Raw genomic sequence first — 18326 nt, 5'->3', positions numbered from 1 at the left:
TGTGTGTGTCTCACTCTGTGTGTGTGTGTCTCACTGTGTGTGTGTGTGTCTCACTCTGTGTGTGTGTGTGTGTGTGTCTCACTCTGTGTGTGTGTGTGTGTGTGTCTCACTCTGTGTGTGTGTGTGTGTCTCACTCTGTGTGTGTGTGTGTGTGTGTGTGTGTCTCACTCTGTGTGTCTGTCTTTCAGGTCCAGAGTAATGAGGATGAGGGTTTACCTGGGACACACAGCACCTCTAGAGCTGGCAGTGGTGAGTCTGGCCTGCATATTATATACCTTATTACACAGTATAGAGGCTCATACATGCTGTTCCTGAACTTTCCATAGTGGGTGTCCACTAATATGAATAATCACATTATGACATAAAAACAATGTTCTCTTCTTCATCAGTAGAATTAGTTAACTGGTCATAATCACCCATCTCTCAAATATTAAATAACATTTTGTGTCTTATGGCAGGTAATTAAATATTTTCTAGCTTCAGTGTACTGTGATGAAATGTTCCATAGTGGCCTTTTAGACAAAAAAATACTTGTACAAAAGATACTTGTACAAAAAAAGACACAGGTCTTTCCTGTCCAGTTTTGTTCACCGATAATAAATTATAGCATAAGTTTTAGATTAGTGAAGTCAGGGAAGAGGAGGGTAGATATTTAGGGATGCATCTTCATTATGCTGATTGAATTAAGTTTAATTTAGCTTTTATTTCTAAGAACATTGGTACTTAGAACACATGGCCCCATGACAATCCATTACAAGTGGTGACCCATCTAAAACAGAGGGCCGTTTGTAGATAAAAACCTTGTGTAACCACTAAGCATGTTTCTTTTCCGACTGACCATAATAATCTTATTACAACGTAGATCCTCAGGGGGGTGCTCTTTAGGGAATCACTATACTCCAGACCACAATATTTACAAATAGTTTTCATCTATATATTTCATAGCCTTCTATTTACCATCACAAACCGATGCTGGCACTAAGACCGCACTCAACAAGCTGTATAAGGCCATAAGCAAACGAGAAGATGCTCATCCAGAGGCCGGGCTCCTAGTGGCCAGGAACTTTAATTCAGGGAAACTTAAATCTGTTTCTACCAGCATTTTACATGTGCAACCAGACCACCTTTTCTCCACATACAGAGACGCGTACAAAGTTCTCCCTCATCCTCCATTTCACAAATCTGACCATAACTCTATTCTCCTGATTCATGCTTACAAGCAAAAACTAAAGCAGGAAGTACCAGTAACTCGCTCAATTTGGAAGTGGTCAGATGACGCAGATGCTAAGCTACGGGACTGTTTTGTTAGCACTGACTGGAATATGTTCCGGGATTCATCCGATGCCTTTGTGGAGTATACCACATCGGTCATTGTCTTCATCAATAAGTGCATCGACAATGTCATGACCGTACGTACATACCCCAACCAGAAGCCATGGATTACAGGTAACATCTGCACTGAGCTAAAGGGTAGAGCTGCCGCTTTCAAGGAGGGTGACTCTAACCTGGAGACTGCACTCCACACTGCCCTTTCCCACCAGGACAAAAGGAACACCTACGTGAGAATGCTGTTCATTGACTGCAGCTCCGCATTCAACACCATAGTGCCCTCAAAGCTCATCACTAAGCTATGGACCCTGGGACTGAATACCTCCCTCTGCAACTGGATCCTGGACTTCCTGATGGGCTGCCCCCAGGTGGTGAGGGTAGGAAACAAATCTGCCACTCTGATCCTCAACATGGGGCTCCTCAGGGGTGCGTGCTAGTCCCCTCCTATTCTCCCTGTTCACCCATGACTGCGTGGCCAAGCACGACTCCAACACCATCATTAAAGTTTGCAGACGACACAACGGTAGTAGGCCTGATCACCAACAACGAGGAGACAGCCTATAGGGAGGAGATCAGAGAACTGGCAGTGTGCTACCAGGACAACAACCTCTTCCTCAACGTGATCAAGACAAAGGAGATGATAGTGGACTACAGGTAAAGGAGGGCTGAGCACGCCCCCATTCTCATCGATGGGGCTGTAGTGGAGCAGGTTGAGAGCTTCAAGTTCCTTGGTGTCCACACCACCAATAAACTATCATGGTCTAAACACACTAAGACAGTCATGAAGAGGGCAGGACAACACCTATACCCCCTCAGGAGACTGAAAAGATTAGGCATGGGTCACCAGATTCTCAAAGGTTTTTACAGCTGCACCATCGAGAGCATCACCGCCTGGGATGGCAACTGCTCGGCCTCTGACTGCAAGGCGCTACGGAGGGTAGTGCGTACTGCACAGTACATCACTGGGGCCAAAAGTCCTGCCATCCACGACCTCTATACCAGGCAGTGTCAGAGGAAGGCCCTAAAAATGACCAAAGATTCCAGCCACTCTCGTTATGGACTGTTCTCTCTGCTACCACACGGCAAGTGGTACCGGAGTATCAAGTCTCAGACAAAAAGGCTTCTCAACAGTTTTTACCCCCAAGCCATAAGACTCCTAAACTATTTGCGTTTCTTTACTTACACACACACACACACACACACACACACACACACACACACATACCTTCTTTTTTTCCCCCGCACCATTGGTTAGAGCCTGTAAGTAAGCATTTCACTGTAAGGTAAAATGGTGTATTGTATTCAGCGCACGTGACAAATCAACTTTGATTTGATTTGACACACCCCCCAAACCCCTTTTTACGCTGCTGCTACTTTCTGTTTATTACCTATGTATAGTCACTTTACCCCTACCTACATGTACATATTACCTCAGCTAACCTGTTTATTATCTATGTATAGTCACTTTACCCCTACCTACATGTACATATTACCTCAGCTAACCTGTAACGCCACACATTGACTTGGTACCCCCTGTATATAGCCTCGTTATTGTTCATTTTTTACTTTCACTGTTAACTATTTTCTTCACTGCATTGTTGGTTAAGGGCTTGTAAGTAAGCATTTCACTGTAAGGTCTAACTGTTGTATTCGGTGCATGTGACATGTCATTTGATTTGGAGCTGATAAAGTCTCTGGTGTATAATACAACTTTTATAGAGGGATTACAAGTGTGTTATCTCACTGTGTTGCAAATATACTGATGGAACACATGTTTGACTCTACACTGTGAATTGTTAAATAATTTGTTTTGTTTAAACCCAGATTGATGGTCCTTCTTACACTCTGACATCTTCTTTTAATTCTCTCTCACTTTCTCTCCCTCCCTCTGTCCGTTACAGAGCAACTACTAAGAACAGCCAGCCAGCAGTCAGACAGTAGTGGCTTTGCAGAGGACCCTTCTACTGACGGCTCAGCTAACTATCTAAAGGTACAGGAGAGCTCCGACAGCTGTGACAGTGAGACCACAGTGACGTCTCACGCTGGGGAGGGGACCACTCCTCTAGCGCTGGAACACCCTGCCTTTGGGAGGCTACAGGGGGAGGAGGAGGAACAGAAACACCTTGTGGCAGACGGAAGGAGGAGCCAGAGCCCTAATGGGGGGGGGGAGGAGCAACAGGAGGTGCCACAGTACACCACCCATCAGTTAGCTAAACAAGGAGACAGAGGGGTGGGCCAAGACTCGGAGCAGGACCAGAAGCATAACACTGCTGAGGAAGCTGATTCTGTTCATGCCTCTGACACTTTTCAGTTAACTCCTGAGACTTACTGTACTGCTGAGCCTCACGTGGAAGATGATCCTGGTTCTATAGAAGACCATGGCTCCGTCCTGGCCCCAGACTGTAGCTCTTCTGGTGCCCCAGCCAGTGAGGGTGTGCCTGACAAGGTGGAGATGGAAGCCAGAACCCCCAGCCCTAGCGCCAGTTGCCCTAGCCTAGGTGCCTCAACCAGGGTCCAAGGGGCCCTTCACAGGGCCCAGCAGAGGGCCTCGTGTTCAGGCCTCCAGGGTCACCGGCTGGAGGGGAAGTTGACAGCCAGGGATCTGTTCAGGAGAAGAGCCCCCCTGACGAGGTCCCGATCCCTGCCTACCTCCCTCCTCATCCCCTCCCGTGTGGTCTCCTCTGTCAGGATCCAGTTTGGCCAGGGTACAGTCAGGCACTGCACCCAGCCAGCCTTCTCCTACCAATACACCCCAGAAGAGGAGGAGGAGGAGGAGGTGGGGTCCATTGTGGAAGAGGAGGAGGAGGAGGAGGTTGTTGAAGATGGGTGTCAGAGGAGAGAAAGCTGCCTCTCTACCTTGATTATCAACAGAGGCACCGAGATATCGCATGGCCCCAGGCTACAAAGAGATGGTGAACTGAGAGGCCTTCAGGGCAGGGTGCCCCCTTACCCCCTGGCCATCCCCCGCCACCTGACCCGCTCAACCGTCTCACTGCACAGCCACAGCCCCCCTCCTGAGTGGGGAGAGAGGCCTTTGGGGGAGCACCACCGTGCCTGGAGCACCTGTAGCGTACCTAACCTTACCCAACGTAACATGGCCCACTTCAATAACCCTAACCTCACCCAACGTAACCTGGCCCACTTCAATAACCCTAACCTCACCCAGCACAACCTGGCCCACTTCAATAACCCTAACCTCACCCAGCATAACCTGGCCCACTTCAATAACCCTAACCTCACCCAGCACATCAACCCTAACTCCAACCTAACACAGCACTACCTAGTCCAACTCAATCAACCTAACCATACTCAACACAACCTTGCTCAGCACAACAACCCTAACCCAGCCCAGTACAACTCCACTCTGCCCCATGGCAGTGTCCCCAACCTAGCCCAATACAGCAACCCTAATCCCTACTTGTCCCACCACAATAGTCCCACCCTACCCCATGGCAGTGTCCCCAACTTGTTCCAGTATCAGCCATCCACCCACCACCACCACACCCTCCATAGCCTCCCTACCCATCCATATGGTAGTGTACCTAACCTTCCCCAGCACACAGCTCCCACCTTACCCCATCATGTGTCCCCTAACTTTCCTCCTTCTAGTGCTCCGTACACTAACATGGGTAACCTTCTTCCACACAACTTCCCCTGTTCCCTGTACAGTTCCCCCTGTAACACCCCACCCCTTAGTGCCCCCTTCAGTTCAACTTACCATAACTACAACGGTAACCCCTATAGTGGGTCCTACAACGAGCTAAGCAGCAACAATCCTTATACTGCCCATAGCTCTTACTCTAACCCTTCAAACACACCTTCCAACCTGCCTCATCTCTCTACTGCCCCCTATGGAGGACCATATAGTACTCCATACTTGGGCCACCACCCTCTGATCCCCTACCCTCATGACCCTATGGCTACAACCTCCCGTCTTCCCCCAGCCCTGTCTACCACTGAGATGCAACTGAGAAGGGTCCTTCACGACATCAGAGGAACTGTGCAGAACTTGGCTCAGGTGAGACAAAACAACCACAAACACATAAGTGTTATACAGCTTTTTGCAAGGCTCTTTGCAGTTTCATCAACTCGTCTCTGACGTGAGCACTATAATGATTAATCATATGCTGTTTCACTTTCCATCCCACCCATAATGCAAACAGACGTTTGCAACACAGTTCCAGTGACTAAGTACTTTATCTATGGTTTCTCTGCCCTCAAGAATTCATCAGAACGCGGAGCAGACACTCCCTCCGACATGTTCAACCCTCAGAGACCTGCCCAGCCACTCTATGAGGTATACACTCAGCTGAACTGCCACTCTTAAACAAATGAAATGAATGATTATCAATTATGTCCTCAAACCTCCCTGTGGGTGTGTCTCATGTGGGTTAGGATAAAGGAGAATCTCTGCCTCTCTGACAAGTCATATTCTTCCTCTTCTACATCCCCTCCTCCTCCCTTCAGACTTCTCTCCGGGAGCTGCAGGCTAAGAGGAGGAGTCTGAATGTGTTCCGGACTCAGATGATGGATCTGGAACTGTCCCTGATGAAACAACAGGCGTTAGTCTACCAGCACCTCAGTCACGACGAGAGGTAGGCTAGATGCCCTCACCCTGGCGAGCACACGGATGTTGGCATAGTCTGTGATAGCCAGGCAGGCAGACAGTGTTAACAGTGCTATCTGTCTGTTTGTGGTTGCCAGGCAGGCAGACAGACAGTGTTAACAGTGGTCTCTCTGTCTGTGGTTGCCAGGCAGGCAGACAGACCGTGTTAACAGTGGTCTCTCTGTCTGTGGTTGCCAGGCAGGCAGACAGACAGTGTTAACAGTGGTCTCTCTGTCTGTGGTTGCCAGGCAGGCAGACAGACAGTGTTAACAGTGGTCTCTCTGTCTGTGGTTGCCAGGCAGGCAGACAGTGTTAACAGTGCCATCTGTCTGTCTGTGGTTGCCAGGCAGGCAGACAGTGTTAACAGTGGTCTCTCTGTCTGTGGTTGCCAGGCAGGCAGACAGTGTTAACAGTGGTCTCTCTGTCTGTGGTTGCCAGGCAGGCAGACAGTGTTAACAGTGGTCTCTCTGTCTGTGGTTGCCAGGCAGGCAGACAGACATTGTTAACAGTGGTCTCTCTGTCTGTGGTTGCCAGGCAGGCAGACAGACCGTGTTAACAGTGGTCTCTCTGTCTGTGGTTGCCAGGCAGGCAGACAGACATTGTTAACAGTGGTCTCTCTGTCTGTGGTTGCCAGGCAGACAGACAGTGTTAACAGTAGTCTCTCTGTCTGTGGTTGCCAGGCAGACAGACAGTGTTAACAGTAGTCTCTCTGTCTGTGGTTGCCAGGCAGGCAGACAGACCGTGTTAACAGTGGTCTCTCTGTCTGTGGTTGCCAGGCAGGCAGACAGACAGTGTTAACAGTGGTCTCTCTGTCTGTGGTTGCCAGGCAGGCAGACAGTGTTAACAGTGCAATCTGTCTGTTTGTGGTTGCCAGGCAGGCACACAGTGTTAACAGTGGTCTCTCTGTCTGTGGTTGCCAGGCAGGCAGACAGACATTGTTAACAGTGGTCTCTCTGTCTGTGGTTGCCAGACAGACCGTGTTAACAGTGGTCTCTCTGTCTGTGGTTGCCAGGCAGGCAGACAGACAGTGTTAACAGTGGTCTCTCTGTCTGTGGTTGCCAGGCAGGCAGACAGTGTTAACAGTGCAATCTGTCTGTTTGTGGTTGCCAGGCAGGCAGACAGTGTTAACAGTGGTCTCTCTGTCTGTGGTTGCCAGGCAGGAGGCGGAGCAGCTGCAGGGTCTACGGTCTGAAGTGAGACTGGAGTTGCAGGAACTAGAGCTCCAGCTGGAGGATCGGCTGCTGACCCTGAACGAGCAGCTCCGCTCTGCCAGCCAGCACAGTCTCTACCGCCATAGCATGGTCAGTACCTGGAACTACATCTTGAAACACAGGCACAGACACACAGGCAGATACCATCTTTCTCTCTCTCTGTCTGTTTTCTCAACTCATAAACATGTTTGATAAATGGTTTGTCATGACTGTTTTCCCGCTTGGCACCAGTACTGTGGGTTCTTCTCATTTGACATCAGGCTACATGTACGTCACTACTCTTGTTTGTTGTTTAGCCACCCATCATATCATCATCACCTACCCCTCTTCTCCTATATTGTATCATTAGTGTTGTTGATATTTCTCTCCTGTAGGGTATGAAGAGAGGTCACAGCATGGACAGCCTGTCTAACAGTTCTGCTCTGAGAGCTATGGAGCCGGTGAGTAACTGCATTGACTCTAGACTGTTATTTTCTAGGTCATTCCTCTAGACTGTTCCTCCTGTTAATTGTGTGTGCTCTATTCATAGAAATAGAATGAAAAATTAATGTTTTTACTTCCTTCCTAGTATTTGTACCGTCAATGGCTGCCGGTCAACCCATCAGAGCATTGACTTGAAAAGAAATGTTTGTACCAGTCAATCTAATTTTATGGTTCTACTGTTGTCACACTTCTTTCCTCACTGTGTGACATGTATGGTGTGGTTTCTCCCTTCCAGATGTCAGACCTGCTGAGGGAGCAGCTGTACCTGCAGACAGAGCTGGGCTACGAGGGCAGGGCAGAGGGTGGAGCTAGCATGGCCCCCACCCCCAGCTCGGGCCTCTCTTCCAGGTCAGCCAGTCCAACGAGGTCCTCTGGACGTCACCCTGGCCCATCCCACGCCCCGGAGCTGTCCCTCCCAGGTCCCCAGAAGACTGTGATGTACCGGGCTTCTGTCTCCCTCACCCCGGCACCCCCTCCACGGCCTGGTGCTGCCACATGGGTATCCCAGTGCACAGACCAGGCACTGCCAGTGCAAGGTCCTGGAGAGGAGGAGGAGGAGGAGGAGGTTGGAGGAGGGATAGCAGATGTAGACCCTCACCTACTGGAGGAGAGGGGCAAAGAGAGAGGAGGAGGTGGTCTAGGAGAAGGAAGAGCAGACAACCCCAATCTACAGGAGCTCATCAAGGAGGTTTGTGAGACCGGAAGTTATCTTAGTTTTTGTTTTGAATAGTAGAGAATATTAAGAAGTTTCCTTACCTGAACTTCTCAAATTGGCCTTGCCCTACAGTATTTGTTGAATAGGGAATGCCAATATTGCCCAAATGTCCAGGACATGTTTTATTATGTCCTTGGCCGATATGGATAAACTTTTTTCTGCTGACAGAAGAGGTGATTACGTAGCTATTGACAGACGTTTCTTCTCATGAAAAATAATTTACTGGTCTAATTTTAAGAGCTTGGCAGGGGACAAATGGAGCACATTTTAAAGGTCCAAAAGGAAACTTGGAACTTTTGAATCCCGTTGGCTATGTCTTAGCCATGTGGCCTGATGTAACTGTCTGGCAGTGTCCCAGTTCTTCTGAGGGATGAGATGTTCTTTCTCAGTTCTTTGTTCTCTGACACCTCTCAGTACAGGATGTTCCTGGTATTCAGGGAGGTGAAACCTTCAGAACATTGCAGATAGAAATGTAATAAATAACATTGTTCCATTATGTTTAAGATATCAAACCTACAGGAAATTGACTTTTCCCTAGTGTCCTTGAATTGTATTTTGAGTGAACATAGTATTTGTGTTTGAACATCGTTCCATCTCTGTACCTTCTCCCCGCTTTAGATCAAAGAGAGTCTAGCTGATGAGATCCGACAGGAGATAGTCAATGAGCTCCTAGCTGCCGTGTCTCCACGACGATCACCTGTGTCGACCAGAGAATATCCGCTGTGAACATGACGACAGGTCCTTATATCATTAATTCATTAGTTGTATAAATCGGTTCTTCAAGCCGGATCTACCTGTTCCAATTCAACCTATACCCCTTGGCAGGTGCTTCTATTTCTTAAAGAATGTTGTTGTTTTCTCTTGCAGTTGAACACTGGTGAAGCCATGCACTGAACAGCCCAACAACCCCTTAACACTGTTTCAACTATTTACAGAGATAATGTCAGATGCGTTAACACTGTGTTTCTACCGTAGGAATAGAATTATATTTCTATGGTTTCTACTTCAGAGAGTGTGACGGTGGCTGGTACCTTAACACCTGCATGCCTGGTGACCTGGGAGACACAAATGATGCTATATATTTGCTTTTATAGTGAACTCTTCTTCTGTCTTAACGGTCCAATTTCAAACACAGAATGTTACTTGGTGTGTTTATTTAGCTGAAGACTAACTATGTTGTTAAAAAAAATCATGAACATTAATCCAAAATGAAGTCATTTTGACATACAAAAATGTGTTGAAGGTTAATTCTAGGATTTTTTTTTTTCACCCTGGCTGTGTGTGACGTTATGTTACGTTAGGCCTATGTCATGATTCTGACGTTGTGTATGGGTTGTATTTAAGCACGTAGATGTGGGTCAGAGTGCATGTCTTGTCCTGAAGGTGTAAGATGACCAAGGTTGAGGAGACTTAAGGCCTGGTTGATAATAATGGTTGTATGGGAGTTTAGTGTCTGCTGTAAATGACCATGCCCTCTTCTAATGCAACCTCTATGAGGAATGAACCAGACCTGGGTTCAAATACTATTTGAAATCTTTGAAGTACTTTGAGCATTTTCTCTTGCCTGCCAGGAGGGTCAGATAGGTGGGGTTTACTGTTTTGGGACTATTATATTAGTGAATTAATCCAGGCATGCTCCGATAAAGTATTTGCACCCAGGTCTAGAACTAACTGTGCAATACATTTCACTGTCTCTGAACTTGAAAAGATCAATAGTAGAAACTACTGTTTTTGAAACGCACCACTTGAAGACAAGTGTATGCATTATATTAATTCCACACTTTTGTCCTGGGTCGTGTTCATTAGGGTAACAATGGAAAACGTTTAAAAGCATTTTTCAACTTAATGAAAGTTTCTTATTGGACTAATAAGTCCAGTAAGTCTCTCCCTGTTTCAGTCCATTTTCCTCCGTTTGGTGGTTAATGAATCCGACCCAGATGTACGCGTTTTTGTTAGAAAACTGTCTCACGTGAAAAACAAACAAAGTTCACATTCCTAACTGTATTTCTTATCTTAAACAGATGTTAAAACCACTAAATGTATTCGTCCTGATATATTTTCTCTAAAGGAATGAGGAAAGAGATACTGTAAAAGAGAGACTTCTGTCTTGAACTGGAGAGTAGAATGAAGAACCGTCTATCTCATCTGATACTCTGGTAGAACTGTCAATAGAGCCTATTGTTCCCGCTCATACTTTTGAACAGAATCATTGTGTATTTATGAGTATATTATATTTCAAATGTGAGTATTATAATGTTGTATTTTCCTGCTGGATTTGTAATTATAAGATGAAACAGACATTTATTTTACCACAGATGTTTAATTATATTGTTTTCCAAAATGATTTATTGTTACTAACTGATTTATTTCCATATGTGGCTACTTCCTGCTAATGGGGGGCTTCTTTTTAATCAGATTTTGTTTATCTTTATTTTGGGATGCATGAGGGATTGTCTCTATAGCAAATAATAAAGATTTATTTATTTTCAATAGATTTGGAGTGGTATTATTTGTGATATATTTTTGCTTTTAAAGGGCTTTTCAGCAGATTGCATCTGGGATTGGGATTCTAAAAGGTATATTGAAAGCATGGGACGTCTCCAAATAGACAATGTATAGAGACATGTATAAAGCCACTTTCAGTTAGACTACACTAATGCTGAGTTGATAGCATTGTTTTCATAGTGTGCTCCTCTGTTCAATGTCCATCTCAAATGTTTGTTTGACTAAAAATAAAACCACTTTAATTTGATAGCAGAGAAATCCAAAGAAGCCTGTGATCACCATGGTAACCTGGCTCTGTGCATGAGGGCATATTGTAGGGCTCTGAGGTGTGTTCTGGGATTTGGTACAGGGGACCAGGCTATTGTACTAGTGGTTCTAGAATGAGAGGTCTGAATAGGAGGAGAATGAACCGCTGATAGAGGTGGTCATTGGAAGTTTACACACATTCTATTAAGGGATTCAATGATGTTTCTCAATAGATAGCACAGGTACATCAAAACCCCTCTTCCCACGCTCTTTTTTTATTTCACTGATATTTTTTTAAAAGGAGTGTGATTGAGTGCTGCATCTGATGACCTGGCCTCTACAATCACCCGACATCAACCCAATTGAGATGGTTTGGGATGAGTTGGACTGCAGAGTGAAGGAAAAGCAGCCAACAAGTTCTCAGCATATGTAGGAACTCCAAGACTGTTGGAAAATTATTCCAGGTGAAGCTGGTTGAGAGAATGTCAAGAGTGCGCAAAGCTGCAAATGCTGGCTGCTTAGAAGAATCTAAAATATATTTTGATTTCTTTAACACTTTTTGGGTTACAACATGATTCCATATGTGTTATTTCATAGTTTTGATGTCTTCCCTATTCAACCATGTACAATATATGTGTATATATATATAAATCCTTGAATGAGTAGGTGTGTCCAAACTTTTGACTGGTATTGTATGTTGATATTTTTTGGTGCTTCATGCATAGCTGTAGATTCTGTACTTCTGGTGAAACTCAGACTAACATGCAACTGATAACATCACCTTCCCCCTAAATGCTGAACTGCAGTGGCACCCAGAGTTGCCTGTCTGGCCTGCTCTATACCTCCACCCCCTGCCTTTAATTCCCCAGAGGTAGTAGGTGTTTGAGGCTCAGAATGACCTCAGAGCATAAATGGGCACTATTGACAGCAGTGCAAAAACATACAGTCCCAACATGTGGGCAATGAGGTTTGCATCCCAAATGGCTCCTTATGACCAGGGCTCTGGTGAAAGTAGTGCACTACATAGGGAAAAGGGTGTCATTTGTGACAGCCACAAACTTGTGTTTTGCTGTCTGACATGGCGAGGTGTAAATAACAGGTCTGTTGCTGAGGTTATTACTTTTCTCCAGAGCTTTCCTTTATATGGTTTTACTGTGGACAGCACTTTGACTCCTGGAGAACTAGAGGACTTGGTGTGAACATTACACCAGTGTACTGTGTTTTGTGTTATGTCTTTCCAGCTTGGATCCTCTGCCATTCCTAGACAGATGCCAGACAGAGAAATGGCTCATTTATGGCTCATCTATCAGATTCCTCATTGAGGACTGACGGCATGTCAGTATGTTGTTGTGGTATTGCCACCTCATCTTACTGAAATGGAAAAGTGTTGGTCAGTCCTTGCAGACTACTACACCATCCCACCAAATGTTTTATTTATGTATTTATTTATCTTTGTACATTTGATTTATATCAGGCTAGAGGAATATTGGAATCCAAGGCAAACAATACATAACATTCTCTTGGATTGTGAGTCTTGCTGAGCTAAGAGAGAACTGAGCTGCACTTCCTAACCTCCTGCCCAATGTATGACCATATTGGAGACACATATTTCCCTCAGACTTCACAGATCCACAAAGAATTCGAAAACAAACCCAATTTTGATAAACTCCCATATCTACTGGGTTAAATTCCAGTGTGCCATCACAGTAGCAAGATTTGTGACCTGTTGCCACAAGAAACGGGCAACCAGTGAAGAACAAACACCATTGTAAATACAACCCATATTTATGCTTATTTATTTTCCCTTTTGTACTTTAACCATTTGTACATTGTTACAACACTGTATATATACATATGACATTTGTAATGCCTTTATTCTTTTGAAACTTCTGTATGTGTAATGTTTACTGTTAAACATGACAGGCTTGAGCATACATCACAGAATGTTAGCATTTTTCAGTCCCCTCCCCTGGGGAGAGAGAGGGGGGTGAGAGGCCAGTGACTTCCTGAACTTGGTTTATCAATAATTAACATTGCACCAGCCTTGTTCCTCCGGGGGCTTATATTGCACTTCTGAGCGGTGGTGTCATTATACAGAGAGAGAGAGAGAGAGAGAGCACTTGACCCAGCTGGGGGAAGGGAGACTGCTGAGGTAGTGAACTGGACACTCTCCTTTTCTCCCTCCCTCCATCCCTCCCTCTCTCCTTTTCTCCCTCCTCTCTCTCCTTTTCTTCCTCGCTCTCCTTTTCTCCCTCCTCTCTCTCCTTTTCTCCCTCCTCTCTCTCCTTTTCTCCCTCCCTCGCTCCTTTTCTCCCTCCCTCTCTCCTTTTCTCCCTTCCTCTCTCTCCTTTTCTCCCTTCCTCTCTCTCCTTTTCTCCCTCCCTCTCTCCTTTTCTCCCTCCCTCTCTCCTTTTCTCCCTCCCTCTCTCCTTTTCTCCCTCCCTCCCTCTCTCCTCTCTCTCTCCTTTTCTCCCTCCCCCTCTCTCTCTCTCATTTTCTCCCTCCCTCCATCTCTCTCTCTCTCATTTTCTCCCCCCTCCATCTCTCTCTCTCTCATTCCCCCCCCCCTCTCGCTCCTTTTCTCCCTCCTTCCCTCCCTCCCTCCTTTTCTCCCTCCCTCCTTCCCTCCCTCTCTCTCTCCCGGACGGGGGCAAGGGGAGGCAGGCTGGGCTGTCCAGTAAAACTATCCCAGGGCTCATAAGGAAGGGAAAGGAACAGAAGAGAAGAGGCTGCTGCTGTGTGCAGCTGCTCCCAACGCAGTCCCGTCTCTTTCTCTTACTTTCTTTCCTACTCTCTCTTTCCACAAATATGGAGTCCAGCATGGAGTCCAGCATGGAGTCCAACAGTCCTAAGAAGATCCAGTTTTCTGTGCCTGTGTTTCAGAGTCAGCTGGACCCTCAGGCATCAGAGCATGTGAGTAAGAACATTCAGTTTCGACACGATATGGTAATAAATGTTTTTACCATTATGACATGTTAATGGTATGGTGGGCTTGTTGAATGAGTGGGGGCTGTGTAGAGCTAGCTCCTCTTGAGACTGACTGGCAGAATAAGCTTTACTTTGATCATGTTATGCCTGGTAGGAAAATATGTTTTATGACATGGATTTCCCCTGCCCCCACCACTTTCTGGATTTATTTGTCACAATCTTAGTTGCCTAAATGTTATTACAACTTCTCAGTGCTTTGAGTGAATATCGATTGGGATATTTTTTAAACTATTTGATTGTATCCTTATTTGTCATTTTTGTGATTTTAGAAAGATCGCTTCATCCCCATTTTTGGCCAATCTTTCCCGCTCCCCACCACCTCCCCACCCACCCCTCTCCGAACCTACAGTACCAGTCAAAAGTTTGGACACACCTACATATTCAAGGGTTTTTCTTTATTTGTACTAATTTCTACATTGTAGAATAATAGGGAAGACATCAACACGATTAAATAACACATATTAAATCATGTAATAAGCAAAAAAGGGTTAAATAAATCAAAATATATTTTAGAACCTGACCAAGGCTTTCGGCTCTGTCAATCACCACATTCTTATCGGCAGACTCGACAGCCTTGGTTTCTCAAATGATTGCCTCACCTGGTTTACCAACTACTTCTCTGATGGAGTTCAGTGTGTCAAATCGGAGGGCCTGTTGTTCGGACCTCTGGTAGTCTCTATGGGGGTGCCACAGGGTTCAATCCTCCAATCCTCGGGCCGACTCTCTTCTCTGTATACATCAATGATGTTGTTCTTGCTGCTGGTGATTCTCTGGTACACCTCTACGCAGACAACCCCATTCTGTATACTTCTGACCACTCTTTGGACACTGTGTTAACTAACCTCCAGACGAGCTTCAATGCCATACAACTCTCCTTCCGTGGCCTCCAACTGCTCTTAAACGCAAGTAAAACTAAATGCATGCTATTCAACCGATCACTGCCTGCACCTGCTCGCCCGTCCAGCATCACTACTCTGGACAGCTCTGATTTAGAATACGTGGACAACTACAAATACCTAGGTGTCTGGTCAGACTGTAAACTCTCCTTCCAGACTCACATTAAGCATCTCCAATCCAAATTAAATCTAGAATTGGCTTCCTATATCGCAACAAAGCATCCTTCACTCATGCTGCCAAACATACCCTTGTAAAACTGACCATCCTACCGATCCTCGACTTCGGTGATGTCATCTATAAAATACCCTCCAACACTCTACTCAACAAACTGGATGCAGTCTATCACAGTGCCATCCGTTTTGTCACCAAAGCCCCATACACTGCCCACCATTGCGACCTGTATGCTCTCGTTGGTTGGCCCTCGCTTCATACTCGTCGCCAAACCCACTGGCTGCAGGTTATCTATAAGTCTCTGCTAGGTAAAGCCCCGCCTTATCTCAGCTCACTGGTCACCATAGCAGCACCCAGTCGTAGCACGCACTCCAGCAGGTATATCTCACTGGTCACCCCCAAAGCCAATTCCTCCTTTGGTCGTCTTTCCTTCCAGTTCTCTGCTGCCAATGACTGGAACGAACTGCAAAAATCTCTGAATCTGGAGACTCATATCTCCCTCACTAGATTTAAGCACCAGCTGTCAGAGCAGCTCACAGATCACTGCACCTGTACATAGATGGGCTGTTTACAGATGGGCTATCTACCTACCTCATCCCCATACAGTATTTATTTATTTATCTTGCTCCTTTGCACCCCAGTATCTCAACTTGCACATCCATCTTCTGCACATCTACCATTCCAGTGTTTAATTGCTATATTCTAATTACTTCGCCACCATGGCCTATTTATTGCCTTAACTCCCTTATCTTACCTCATTTGCACTCACTGTATATAGACTTTTTGTTTTCTTTTGTTCTACTGTATTATTGACTATGTTTTGTTTAATCCATGTGTAACTCTGTGTTGTTGTATGTGTCAAATTGATATGCTTTATCTTGGCCAGGTCGCAGTTGCAAATGAGAACTTGTTCTCAACTAGCCTACCTGATCAAATAAAGGTGAAATAAAAATTAAATAAATAAAAAAGTAGCCACCCTTTGCCTTGATGAAAGCTTTCCACACTCTTGGCATTCTCTCAACCAGCTTCACCTTGAAACCTTATCCAACAGTCTTGAATTAGTTTCCACATATGCTGAGCACTTGTTGGCTGCTTTTCCTTCACTCTCAGGTCCAACTCATCCCAAATCATCTCAATTGGGTTGAGGTTGGGTGATTGTGGAGGCCAGGTCATCTGATGCAGCACTCCATCACTCTCCTTCTAGGTCAAATAGCTCTTACACAGCCTGTAGGTGTGTTGGGTCACTGTCCTGTTGAAAAACAAATGATAGTCCCATTAAGCGCAAACCAGATGGGATAGCGTATCGCTGCAGAATGCTGTGGTAGCCATGCTGGTTAAGTGTACCTTGAATTCAAAATAAATTACTGACAGTGTCACCAGCAAAGCACCATCACACCTCCTCCTCCATGCTTCACGGTGTGAACCACACATGCGGAGATCATCCCTTCGCCTTGTGTCTTGATACTTGAACTCTGTGAAGCGTTTTTTTGGGCTGCAATTTCTGAGGCTGGCAACTCTAATGGCCTTATCCTTTGCAGAAGAGGTAACTCTGGGTATTCCTTTCCTGTGGTGGTCCTCATGAGAGCCAGTTTCATCATAGCACTTGATGGTTTTTGCGACTGCACTCTAAGAAACTTTCAGTTCTTGAAATTTTGACCTTCATGTTTTAAAGTAATGATGGACTGTTGTTTCTCTTTGGGCTCCTGAGTGGCTCAGTGGTCTAAGGCACTGCATCAGGCTGTATCACAACCGGCTGTGATTGGGAGTCCAAAAGGGCGGCGCGCAATTGTCCCAGTGTAGTCCAGGTTAGGGTTTGAGAGGCTGCTGTAAATAATGTAAATACGAATTTGTTCTTAACTGACTTGCCTAGATAACTAAATGTTAAATAAAGAAACTTAATTTGTGGTGTTCTTGCCATAATATGGACTTGGTATTTTACCAAATAGGGCTATCTTCTGTATACCACCCCTACCTTGTCACAACACAACTGATTGGCTCAAACGCATTAAGAAGAAATTCCACAAATTAACTTTTAACAAGGCATACCTGTTAATTGAAATGCATTCCAGGTGACTACCTCATGAAGCTGGTTGAGAGATTGCCAATATTGTGCAAAGTTGTCATCAAGGCAAAGGGTGGCTACTTTGAAGAATTTGTTTAAACATTTTTCGGTAACTACATGATTCCATATGTGTTATTTCATAGTTTGATGTCTTCACTATTATTCTATAATGTACAAAATAGTAAAAATAAAGAAAAACCCTTGAATGAGTAGGGTGTGTACAAACTTTTGACTGGTACTGTAGGTCATTGATTGTATTGACACTAAACTCTACCACTTTGTAAAACATGCACACACAGCAAGTCTGTATCATATGCTACTGGGTTACTAGTGCTTATTGTCTGTCTCCAGTTATCTTCAGTGCCACACTTGAACAACTCTCTTTCCTTTACTGCCCTGTCCTATCCCGCCATGTCCTGTTTCCACCTAACAGATCCGTAAGAGGAGACCTACACCAGCTACCCATGTCATCTATCTTCCACCAGACCTAACTGCAGCAGGTAAGACACTGCTACTGAGTGAAGAACAGGGTTGGGGTCAATTCATTAAATTCCGGAAATAAACTGAAATTCCAATTGTAATTTTCATCACTGAAAAGCAATGGAATTGGAATGTCTTTTATTTCCTGTGTCGCAATGGAATGTTGAAGCCATTTGCCAAGCTTCACTCCGCATGACTCACAAACTGTCATGGAAGTTATGTGTGTCTTCATGTGACAATTGTTTTGTTTTTGTTATGCTCTAGTCTACTGGCATTGAGCATGTTATGCTTCAGTAGAGGCTCATTTGGGTTTAGAGGGGTTTTGTTTATGTATGTATCCCAATTTACTCAAGTTTTACTGCTAAAGAGAAGAATTAAGACTTTTTGGCTCGATCTTATTATGTCAATAAAGTGTTTTCTTTCAGATCCTTCTGTTGATATTTAATGAAGAGCTGTGGGATATGAAGGTGTTTTGTTAATATGGGTTGAATGAGGGCTTGAGACTATTCTTATGGGGTACACAAAATTGAGTGTTACTATAAGAGGTCTGGGGGGAGGATGGATGGATGGAGGGTCATAGAAGGATGGATGGAAGGTGATAGAAGGATGGAGGTTGATAGAAGGATGGATTAA

The 18326-nt window shown here is 45.2% G+C and overlaps 2 protein-coding genes across 4 annotated transcripts in view; both read left to right on the top strand.

Moving 5' to 3' along the window:
• itprid2 (ITPR interacting domain containing 2) overlaps nucleotides 1-10834 on the top strand; it is a 56149-nt gene extending 45315 nt beyond the window's left edge. For both annotated transcript variants that reach the window (XM_052522590.1, XM_052522589.1), the window contains exons 10-18: nucleotides 189-249; nucleotides 3231-5347; nucleotides 5552-5626; nucleotides 5797-5924; nucleotides 7092-7236; nucleotides 7521-7586; nucleotides 7865-8317; nucleotides 8963-9082; nucleotides 9212-10834. In XM_052522590.1, coding sequence (XP_052378550.1) covers nucleotides 189-249; nucleotides 3231-5347; nucleotides 5552-5626; nucleotides 5797-5924; nucleotides 7092-7236; nucleotides 7521-7586; nucleotides 7865-8317; nucleotides 8963-9070 — 3153 coding nt within the window. In that variant the 3' untranslated portion in view covers nucleotides 9071-9082; nucleotides 9212-10834. The remainder of the gene's footprint in view (nucleotides 1-188; nucleotides 250-3230; nucleotides 5348-5551; nucleotides 5627-5796; nucleotides 5925-7091; nucleotides 7237-7520; nucleotides 7587-7864; nucleotides 8318-8962; nucleotides 9083-9211) is intronic.
• Nucleotides 10835-13210: 2376 nt separating this feature from the next.
• Nucleotides 13211-18326, top strand: part of LOC127931126 (protein phosphatase 1 regulatory subunit 1A-like) — a 30252-nt gene continuing 25136 nt past the window's right edge. Inside the window, exons 1-3 of one of the 2 annotated variants that reach the window (XM_052522594.1) lie at nucleotides 13211-13247; nucleotides 13915-14008; nucleotides 17647-17713. In XM_052522594.1, coding sequence (XP_052378554.1) covers nucleotides 13916-14008; nucleotides 17647-17713 — 160 coding nt within the window. In that variant the 5' untranslated portion in view covers nucleotides 13211-13247; nucleotide 13915. Of the gene's footprint in view, nucleotides 13248-13723; nucleotides 14009-17646; nucleotides 17714-18326 lie in introns of those variants that run through there. The other variant, XM_052522593.1, reaches the window with a different exon arrangement.

This window comes from Oncorhynchus keta, chromosome 7, assembly GCF_023373465.1.
Source record: "Oncorhynchus keta strain PuntledgeMale-10-30-2019 chromosome 7, Oket_V2, whole genome shotgun sequence".
Classification (NCBI taxonomy): Eukaryota; Metazoa; Chordata; class Actinopteri; order Salmoniformes; family Salmonidae; genus Oncorhynchus; species Oncorhynchus keta.
The sequence above is the reverse complement of the archived record's forward strand: the minus strand, read 5'-3'. Positions and strand labels throughout refer to the sequence as shown.